The 11,369-nt window shown below is 35.1% G+C and overlaps 1 protein-coding gene across 1 annotated transcript in view; it reads left to right on the top strand.

Moving 5' to 3' along the window:
* RARS2 (arginyl-tRNA synthetase 2, mitochondrial) overlaps positions 1-11,369 on the top strand; it is a 75,949-nt gene that overhangs the window by 4,467 nt on the left and 60,113 nt on the right. The window contains exon 2 of the mRNA XM_012638225.1: positions 9,362-9,435. Within this exon, the coding sequence (XP_012493679.1) occupies positions 9,362-9,435 (74 nt within the window). The remainder of the gene's footprint in view (positions 1-9,361; positions 9,436-11,369) is intronic.

The raw sequence follows: 11,369 nt of genomic DNA, 5'->3' as shown, positions 1-11,369 counted from the left end.
GGTTTGTTTCCTTCCTTCCTTCCTTCCTTCCTTCCTTCCTTCCTTCCATTTATGTTTCTTCATTAAGTTTAAATTTAGCTGGCTCATTTTTACTTTTATTAATAATTGTGAAATAATTTCAAACTTACAAAAAAGTTGTGTTAATAGAATAAAGAACTCCATATCCCTTTTGTCCAGATTCACCAATTATTAATATTAACATTTTGCCACCAAATCATCATTCTCTTTATATCTATCAACATAATTTTTTTTCCTATATCATTCGAGAGTAGGTTTCAGATATCAAGATCCTTTACCTCTTAATATATAATCATTTATTTGCTAAGAACAGACTTATCTTATTCACAGTACACTTATTAGATTCGCATAACGTTGATATAGTACTTTAATCTGCAGTCTGTATTCCAGTTTGTTGATTTTTCTTTCCAGGATCATGAATTGCATTTAGTTGTCATGTAACTGGTACATAAGTGGCCTTAAGCTTACCTTAACTTATATCCACATAACTCGATAGAGGAGACATATTGCTAACAGTGACTAGGAAGGCAGATTCTCTTGACTCTGCTGATGAGTTTTATCATCGGATTTCAGATGTGGCCTCAAGAAGCAATTAAACTTGTTGACCAATTGTTGTCATTAGTCCTAAGGTAAAATATTTATGTTGGGAAGATATTCATCCACATTAAAGGGTACGACAGGACTGATTTATCTCAGTGTGTACTGTACTTTGCTGCTTACTTAATTCTCACAGACCCACCTCATTCAGTTCTGCCTAAAACCACAAGTTGTACATAGAGCCATGCTAAATTTCTTTTATTACAGATAATTAGTAGTAACTTGCCTCCCAAATCGTTTGGGAATTTCTCTTCTGAACCCTGAAGCTTGAATTGTTACCTCGTTTGCTTCTTTTTTTGTGTCTTGGAGTTTATCCAGACCTGTTCCTAAGGAAAGTTTCTGTAAATGTGGGAGGATTTCTGCATTGGCTCTTGGTGGCAAACCTACAGAGCCTAACCTGGGTAGTATTAAAGATTTAGAAGTGAGAAATAACCAGGGGTAACTGACAGTTTAAGTAATTTAAGATCTGGAAGAGTGATTGGTAACCTTTTAAGAATTTTAAGACTCATAGTCTGTGGACTGTGTTATATGGATAAAAATACAGAGCTAATTTTCATAAGAAGATGTCAGTTTTGCACCTATGTTTGCTTGTGAAAGTATATGGATTTCTTTTTCATTAGCAAAACTAGGATTTTTACGCAGTTACCACAGATTTTGATCTTGCCTGGCAAGTTTAGCTCTTAACTGAATTTAACACTGGCCTAGAGCCAGACCTGATAGGATATTTTTTGGCTTTTTGCTCAATATATGGGTACTAGGGGTAGGAATCGTGTTTGCCTATGTGCCAGGGAAGCAAATGGTTGAGGACTGCTGCAAGCTAATTGATTAATGTGCTTTCACAGTAGATGTTCTGGGAGCCAAAGATTCTATTACAATAGAATCTCTGATATTAGGTTTCCAAATCTAAGGCTTAGAATTGTGCTTGGTGCACTGTAAGCACTCATCACATGTTAGCCATTCTTATGTATTTAGAATCTCTGGTCTTAGGTTCCCAAACCAGATCTGGCAGGTGTGGATTTTCACTTTTGATACAGTCTTAAGAAGTGCTCCCTGCTTTCAACTTCAGATTTATTCCTCATTCAATTGTATTATTTAGTTTATTTCTTAAGGACTGTGGCTAATATTTTGTTGATTTTATTTTCTCTGTTAAAATTTTCAGGTTTACTGTTGTAGTTTCCTTTTATTATTTTCTTTTCATTAACTTTTTAGCATATTTTATTTTATAAAACTTTTTCTTTTATCAGTTTGAGGCCTTAAGTAGTTATAAATAGTCCCTTCTATACCTGAGCTAGTCCTAGATGAAGCCCAATACCAGGAGAAACAGCTTTACCTGAAGGGGAAAAAGAAAAGAAACCTTGAAGCTAAGGAGACCTATAGACCACTTTCCTATCTGAGAAAGCTCTAAATCCAACCTCTGAGACAGTTGAAGAAAGTTGTATTATTTCCAGAATAATTCTGAACCTATGAGAATGTAGGTGAATTAAAAACCATGCACTCTAACATTTGACCACTTGAAATGGTTCTCAATTTTTTTCAACCCCAGCCATTTGAGAGAAAGATGTATCACTAATTAAAAATACTCACTAGTCTGAGCGTTGTTAAAGTAGGAGGCTACTACAGTCTCCCTAAGTCATGGTTCTTAAGCCTTGTCTGCAGACTGGAACCACCTGAGAAGCATTTAAAAATACTTAATCCCAGGCCTATTGGCCTGGGATGGGACAGGTGCCTTGAAGTTATAAAAATCATCAGATGATTCTGATGTTCTTCCAGGCTTGATAACCTCTATCCAAGGGCAACCTGGAGGCAGAAAGGTATAATGCAGTGTTAGAATCAGCTGGGGAACTTTTAACATCCTGCTGCCCAGGTTGTACCTTGTACTAATTAAATCAGAATATTTGCACGTGGGAATCAGGCAGCGTTTTCTAAAGATCCCCAGAGTCTTCCCAACGTGCAGAAAAGTGTGAGAACCACTGGTGTAGTGATTAAGAACATTGACCATGGCAGACTCCAGTTTAAATCCAGTTTCTCCTCTGATAGATTTGTAAGTTCTCTGTACCTCATCTGTAAAATTATTGAGCCATTTTGTAGATTTGTCTAGGATTCGATGAATTAATACATGTAGAGTGCTTAGAATATGCTTAGTATTTGGTATGTTATATGCATTCAATAAATACTAGCCATTACTATGTTATATTAGAATCTCCAAGGGCAAGGTATTTTGAATCCCTCCTTTCCCACTACCTCTACTCGAGACTTTCTGGTGTGGCGAACTTACCATCCATTACCCTAAGCGAATGGTTTGGCCCTATGTGAAGTTAGATAAACAGAAAGCATACATATCTAAGCCATACTGCTTAATTTTCAGTAGGAATTCCCTAAAAGTATTTTTATACAGTTGTGGTTTGGTAAAGAAAAAGTTCTCATTTTTGCAAAATAATGCCTGCTCATTGTAAAGAATTAAACAATACAAACAGGTGCAAAGAATTTTTTAAAAACTCCCCCATACATAATCACTGTTGTTAACATTGATTGACTTTTTTTTTTTTTTTCCCCCGAGACAGAGTCTCACTTTGTTGCCCTGGCTAGAGTGCCGTGGCGTCATCCTAGCTCACAGCAACCTCAAACTCCTGGGCTCAAGCAATCCTTCTGCCTCAGCCTCCCCAGTAGCTGGGACTACAGGCATGCACCACCATGCCTGGCTAATTTTTTCTATATACATTTTTAGTTGTCTAATTAATTTCTTTCTATTTTTCTTAGTAGAGACGGGATCTCGGTCTTGCTCAGGCTGGTCTTGAACTCCTGAGCTCAAACAATCTGCCCGCCTCAGCCTCCCAGAGTGCTAGGATTACAGGCGTGAGCCACCGCGTCTGGCCAACATTGATTGACTTTTATTCTTAGATATATTTCTATGCAGATACACAGGCAGAAAAAATGAAGGAAGACAGGAATGAAGTCTATCTAGATAGATACACTTTCTATAAGAACTGGGCTGCGTTGTAATGAATTTTTTTCAGTTTTATAATGGAAAATGTCCAACAAACTAAAAGTATAATGGTGTTATGATTCCTCATGTACCCATTACCAGAATGCTGTTTTAAATAAAAAGTATTAAGTATAGTGTTGTTTGAATTCAACAAAAGAGAAACCAGAGTACAATTCAAGGAATTATTGATGTATTTCCTAAATGAGGTCTTTACAGAAAAGAAAAGAGACTGTAAAAAACAGTTTGGAGGGTTTTTTAAAAAAACTTGATGTTTCAAATTTAGACAATATCAGCCTGTGCCTTGAGAGGTGAGAACATTAGATGTATAACTTTCCTCTATCTTCACCAATATGTGTTGGGTTAACTTTCTCACTCAGTTTGTAGGATTTATAGTCTGTTTATTAACCATATCTGCACAACTTGTCTCCTACTCATTTTATATTGAATTGGATAAAATGCTTACCACCAATCTTTTTCCTGATATATGGATTAATTGTCTGGATTTCTTTTTATATAGATTTTTCAAAAAGGGCTCATGGTACTTTATTTTTTTTTTAACTTTGCTTTTTTTTTTTTTAAGAAATCATGACTTCTCTGATAAAATAATCCTAGAAGTGTCACAGGAAGTTTGATCATTAGAAAATTTACATATTTGGAATAGTGTCAAAATAGATCTAGAAATAATATCCAAGTCTTTTTTGCCTGTATTTTTAGAAATAAAGGAATAATATTGTTTAGTTTTGACTTCGAATTTTCTCTTCTGGTACCATAGATGCAAATGCACAGAACAATCCCAATGTTGTCATAAAATTTTTGTATGTTGGCAACTAATTCAAATTAAAAAACAACAACTCAGCGGTTGAAACAGACATACCAGTTTGCAACTTCTCTATTAGATGAATCTATTCATATGTAATATCATTACTAAATTATCTACTTGAACGAGATTATGATCATTGTGATTAGGTAACATACCTACACAGTGAAGTGTGTTTATTTCATTTCCCATGGAGTTTTCTTGATTGGGTGCTTTATTTTTGAAATTTAGTAACTTAACCAGGATGTATCTCAGTGTTGAATTTTCTGTATATTTTCCTGACATAATTTATTTTGATCTGTAATTGTCTTTTTTATTGAACTAGTTAATCACAGGGAAGAATATAGTTAATATATATGTACCCACCACCCACCTTGAAAAACAAAATATTACAAATACTATTAAATTCCACAGGGTACCTATCCCTGAAAAGGTAATATCTATCTTGAAATTTGTGTTTATGATACCTGTGCATGTTACTCACTACCTATGAATGTATCCCTAAATACTATTTTGCAAGTTATTCAATTTCATGTAAATAGTATCAGACTGAAATTATCTCTCTGCAGCTTGGGTTTTTTGTTTGGCTCAATTTTTAAAGAGATTTATCTATAATGATGCATGGAGGCCTAGTTCTTTGATTTTATTGCTGGATGGTATGCCATTACAGTAATGTACCACAATTTAAATTTAGTTCTTTATTTCATGGAAGTTTTTCGTTTTATTGAATGTGTTTTGTCTCCCATCACCTTGTTCACACCCCTGATTTCACCTGCCACTTGTGAGAACGGTTCCTGTGTGCTTCCATTCACCTATTGCTAACAGCACCTCGTCCTGTCTGAAGCTTGCTGGTCCCAGCATATACTTAGCTCTGGTGTGGTGGAGTTATTTTGGATAGAGAATTTTTTTTTTTTTTTTGAGACAAAGTCTGGCTCTGTTGCCCTGGCTAGAGTGCCGTGGCGTCAGCCTAGCTCACAGCAACTTCAAACTCCTGGGCTCAAGCGATCCTCCTGCCTCAGCCTCCTGAGTAGGTGGGACTACAGGCATGCGCCACCATGCCCGGCTAATTTTTTCTCTCTCTATATATTTTTAGTTGTCCAGATAATTTCTTTCTATTTTTTTTTTTTTTCTTTTTTTTTTTAGTAGAGACAGGGTCTCGCTCTTGCTCAGGCTGGTCTCGAACTCCTGACCTTATGCGATCCACCTGCCTCGGCCTCCCAGAGTGCTAGGATTACAGGCGTGAGCCACCGTGCCCAACCTGGTTAGAGAATTTTGGTAGACATTGCGTATACTTCTTAGGAGGTACCATGGAAATTAAGCCCCAATTGCCTGTATTCAGTGGCCTTGGTGGCATATATATTAACTTTTCCTCCTTCTCTCTCACTCTTCTCAGTCTATCACTTCTGTCCTCGGGAACCATCTCCCAAATAAACTGCCTGCACACAAGTCTTTTTCTCAGGCCCTGCTTTTGAGGGAGCCAAAGTAGATATCTATAGATACTTTTTATTATTCTAAGGTTCTGTTGATTTGTCTCTATGGCTTCTGATAAGTGAGACCAAATTAGGAACCTTACCAAATAAGTCTGCCGCATTCTGCCTCAGTATCTTTTGTATCTTTTCTTGGCTATCTCTCTCAAAGTTTGTGGCTTTGGGCTTTGTTTGTTTATCCTTATGTATTTGCTGCTGGAGAACCAGTCTACCTTTCTTCCTGTCTACTTGTTTGCCAGTCTTCCTTCTTTTTGGATTTTAGGGACATCAATTTTCATGAAGTTGGATAATTTTGACTTCAGTCTTATTGTTCTCTGATTATTAATCTCTGTTCTTTAAAATCTGCATTCTGTGATTATTGTAGTCCTGTGTCATACTTTTATTTTCTATTACAACTATTCTCTTCCTTTGTATTTTTTAATTATTCTATGGTAAAAGATGTTTATTTAATTTTGAGACTCCTTTTTTAATCTCACTCTCTTGTTTTTTCATCCTGTCTTTTATGTATTGTTTACTGTATACACATTCTCAAAAAGTTCCAAATCCCAAAGCATTTGTGAAGAATGTCTTTGTATTCATTGAGTTATATTCTTCTGGGCAGAGTTCTTTGATCTCTTGTATACCACATTCTTTCCATTCTATCTTTCTTTCGGTTTATACCTCCCTCTCTCCCTCTTCTCTCTTGCTCTGTTTCTTTCAGTTTGTTTGCCTATTCAAAAAGAAGAGGTAATGCCTCTTCTTTTTCTTCTTGCTCATGCTTCACAGCTCTTTCCAGACTTTCTGTTTGTTCACACATTGTGTGGGTGACTCCTTCACTCTCCATGTCCCATTTGTTCTTGGCTCACCTCACTTTTGTAGTCGCAAAAATATAAACTCTGAGCTTCCCATTCCTCTTTTGTCTATCCAGTAGGTTGTGGTGACCTGTGCACATTATTCCTGAATGCTGACTTGACATATTAGATTTTTGCTAACTGGCCCTGATACTTTTCATTCTTCTTATAAAAATTCCTCCTGAGGCTGGGTGCGTTGGCTCACGCCTGTAATCCTAGCTCTCTGGGAGGCCGAGGTGGATCGCTCAAGGTCAGGAGTTCGAGACCAGCCTGAGCAAGAGCGAGACCCCATCTCTACTAAAAAGTAGAAAGAAATGATCTGGACAACTAAAAATATACATACAGAAAAAATTAGCCGGGCATGGTGGCGCATGCCTGTAGTCCCAGCTACTCGGGAGGCTGAGGCAGTAGGATTGCTTGAGCCCAGGAGTTTGAGGTTGCTGTGAGCTAGGCTGATGCCACGGCACTCACTATAGCCCAGGCAACAAAGTCAGACTCTGTCTCAAAAAAAAAAAAAATTCCTCCTAATTCTTACTGCTCACATAAAACCATATCAAGGTTTGCTTCCTATAATTGGGGAATGTGTTGCTTTTCCATTGGGAAGGTCCTCAGTGTGCTACCCTAGAATTTTTAGGGTACTTTCCAACTTGGAAAGTGTCAGAATTCACTTCTTTGTTTTACTCATTTTTTCCCACAGCTCTGCAGCATCTCCCAATCACACAAGGAAAAAAATAATGGAATTTATTCAATTTGTTTGTCTCTAGATTTGGGGTATTAACGAGATTGTTAATTCAATTCTATGATTTCTGATACATGAGGACCAAGTTAGCCTCACCAAACAGAGCTGTTCCATTCTGCTCTAGAATCTGTTATTCTTGACTGTTTCCTTGACTATCACTTCTGAAGTCTATGACTTTGGGCTCTGCCTGCCTTATATATTTGGCTGCTGGAGAACCACCTACATACGTATTTACTATCTACCTTCTTTCCTTCCTTCCTTTTCTTTTTAATTTGATGTTGTGGGAAATTAATGTATGAAGAAGCCTTCATTTCACTTCTTTGTCCCAGAAGACCTTCTCTTTGGGTATTTTTTTTAATAGTGGGAAAATACACATAAAATTTGTCATCTTAACCATTTTTAAGTGTACAGTTTCAGGGGCATTAAGTGTATTCTCATTGTACAACCATCAACAACATCTATCTGCAGAATTCTGTTCATCTTTCATAACTAAAACTCTGCACCCATTAAACAAGACTCCTCATTCCCCCTAAACCCTTTCTCTTTTGTTTTTTTAAATTTATATCATATAAGAATGTTTCTGTGCCTTTTGTAAAACTACTATTGAAATTACTATTTTGGTATTTATATCTTTGTGTGAATAGATAACTTTAGTCTTAAAATTACTTGTAGAAAAAGTTTGTTGCTACTGACTTGCTGGATCTATTACTAGGAAAAGCATGCTGTGCAGTTAGATTCCTTTTGTACCTTGATTGCTGAGAAGCACAATCATTATCTTGAGCTTAGGTTTTCTGGTATAATTTTATACCTCCACTTTATTTTATGTGTTTATTAGACTTCTCAGAGCTTCTTTGGAGTAGATGAAATCTGATAAAAGAATAAACGATTTTTAAGTAGTTCTTAGTTTAACTAAAGGAAAGTTCTCTGAAAGAGAATTTTTTGTGTGTTGTTCATTTGAATGTAAGCATTTTATTACTACCTAGTTCACAACTGTTTTGTCAGAGTAAATGCTTTGAAATTGATCTACATCACTAAGTTTTTTTTTTTTTTTCCGGCAGAGGTATTATAGTGAGATAGGCAGAAAATCTTGGTTATGGTTAAGTTTGATGTTATGTCCAAAGTAAACTAAAACCTTTTAAGGGGAGAAGGAAATAATGTTTATTACAGGCTTATCATGACATATTTTTTTAATTCTCACAAGAGCCCTCATTTATTATTTAGTAGGCTTATTATTCCCCATATTTCAGCTGTGAAAACTAAAGGTCATTCATGTAAAATGACTTTCCCAAGGTCTCTCAGCTAATAAAAGTGGAACTGGAATTTGGATCCCTTTTTTTCTAAAAGAATTTATAAATAATTTTTCTAAAATTATTATTACTTATGTCTCTTTATTGGCAGGAACATTTCATAGTGTGAACTGTTAATAGCATCATTCTATAAATATTTACCCATTTCTGGGAATATATCCTAAATAACTTTTGGGGAGATATAACTACTTCCTGAGGATTAGAAATTTAAAAATAAAGATTGTACCTTGAGATTTAAACTTAAAAATGAACTAGACCAAAGCAGAAATGTACAAAGTATCTTAAAGATAGATGATAGCTCTAGGTCTGAAAGTCTTGGCCATTTTTTACAGTTAATGCTTGTGAAATTCAACAAATGATTTCTGTTGACAATAGGAGAGTATTATTATTAACCAGGATGTCAAATAAATTGAATTATGCAATATATGCCCTTTTGGATCTGGCTTTCACTTATAATGCATTTGAGGCTGATTTGTGTTAAGTGTGTCAATAGTTTATTCTTTTTATTGATAAGTAGTATTCCATTGACTCTAGAACAAATATGTCAATAATCTTGCCTTGTTTTGTTCTTTTTGATTTATAGCTTTCCAGAGTGTTGGATCTTCCACCAGAAAACTTGATTAAGTCAATATCTGCCATTCCAGTTTCCAAAAAAGAGTTAAGTATAATGTGTTAGTAACAATCTAAAATGTTACTGACTTTGATATACCAAAAAAAAAAATTCTTCAATTTATAGACTAGTCCTTGAAATTATTATAACAATAAGATATGATCCATTACATTCAAACTATTATTCCCTTCACTTAAATAATATAATTAAAATCTGTATTTTAGGTATTCTGGTAGAGCAGATTATATTATGTTAATTATTTGTATGTTTATGCAAGTAACTATAATTATGGCAAAGTCTTTGGGAATGAGGTTCAAATTTAATTCTGTAACAACAAATATTAATGAAAGAACTAAAATTGTGGTTAGAATCTCAGGGTTTTTGAAAGGATGTTAAAAGACCATACAACCATCTGATGCTTGAATATTGTGGTACCATACTTATCTGCTAGGTTTTTTTTGTGTTTTTATTTTTTGAGTTTCCATTTGAGGACTCCTAATGATAGAGAACTATTGGTCAGGACTACATACAACCTATAGTTGCTTTCTTGGATGCAGGAAAATCTCTCTCTCTTTGTGAGTTTGGTCATCCTAATTGATACTTGTTTACTGCTTGGATAGAAAACTTCAATACTTGGATAAAAAGCTCTGTTAGTCAATTAATGACAAGAAATTAGCTACATAGTAGGCATTTAAGTCCTAAGCTTTGAAAAGAAGTAAAGATATAACCATCAGTGCAATTTATGTCCTTGTATTTTGTTCCTTTAATTTTGTCAGGATTTAAGATAGGATGAATATTCTTGTTCCCAGAATAGGGCAAAGAAATAAGTGGAAGAGAAAGAGAGACTACATTCGGACTTGCAGTAAAAGAGAGCACCTATAAAATGGCCTGCTGTAGCTTCATTTATGTCAAGTTTCAAGAACAGAGGCAACTACTGAGCAAGGAGATCTCATATATAAATTGATGTGACCTTCCAAACCAGTTACCTATTTCTTAAAATCTATAAGTGATACTCTGCATAATAAGGGGAATGTTTCAGTTTTATTTTGTGTTTCAAAGGCCTTTAAGAAGCTGAACCATCTTGGCCCATCTTCTGCATATTAAGTTTACATAAAACAACAGGAACCTTTACCTCTACTACTTCACCATAATAAACCAGGTTTCCTTTACAGTACTAAAATTAAGCCTAGCTGTTCTATATTTCTAACTTTATTCTAGAATGCTACTAAGTGCCAGGAGAATTAAGAAACACTATTTTTGTTAATGTGATTTATTTAATATAATATGAATCAATTCGCTCAGATGTAATTCTCTCAATTTTATTTTCAACTATGGGTGAATTCCCATATGATACTGATTATAGGAGACAGAAGTAACAACTTTGTTATAAGCTAGCAGCTGTCAAGTCTATGGATTTCACGCTAACCAACACCCAGCAACTCCTCAGACATAGTGGGAAAATAGCTATTGCTTTTTAAACTTTTTTTAAATTATAAAAAAATGAAAGTAGAGGGACTAGTTTGATGAACCCTACATGCCCATCACCCCCCATCATCTATGCAGGACCAGTTTTGTTCCATTTATACCCCTACCCACTCTTCTCGTCCAGATTGGATTATTTTGACATATGCTGCTTTTCATGGCTTAGATGTTATGTCTTTTTTTTTCTTTTCTCTTCTTTTAAGAGGTGCTGTCTCGCTATTTTGCCCAGGCTAGTCTTGAACTCTTGGGCTCAAGTGATCCTCTTGTCTCAGCCTCCCAAGTAGCTGAGACTGTTACATCTTTTTAACGAATTTTTTTTTAAATTTTTTTTTCTATCACAAAGCCAAACAGATAATCTTCTTAAGGAAATTCAGGAAAATAAAGAAGAATAAGAAAAGATAAAAGTTCCCAATAGTCTTAGCACAGTAAGACAACTGATTTTAGCAGGTTAGTGTATTTTTTATTTTTTTCTTTAAATGTTTTTCAGCTTTAAAAAAAA

The sequence above is a fragment of the Propithecus coquereli genome, unplaced genomic scaffold (genome assembly GCF_000956105.1).
Source record: "Propithecus coquereli isolate 6110/MARCELLA unplaced genomic scaffold, Pcoq_1.0 Scaffold127, whole genome shotgun sequence".
In the NCBI taxonomy this organism is placed as follows: Eukaryota; Metazoa; Chordata; class Mammalia; order Primates; family Indriidae; genus Propithecus; species Propithecus coquereli.
The sequence above is the reverse complement of the archived record's forward strand: the minus strand, read 5'-3'. Positions and strand labels throughout refer to the sequence as shown.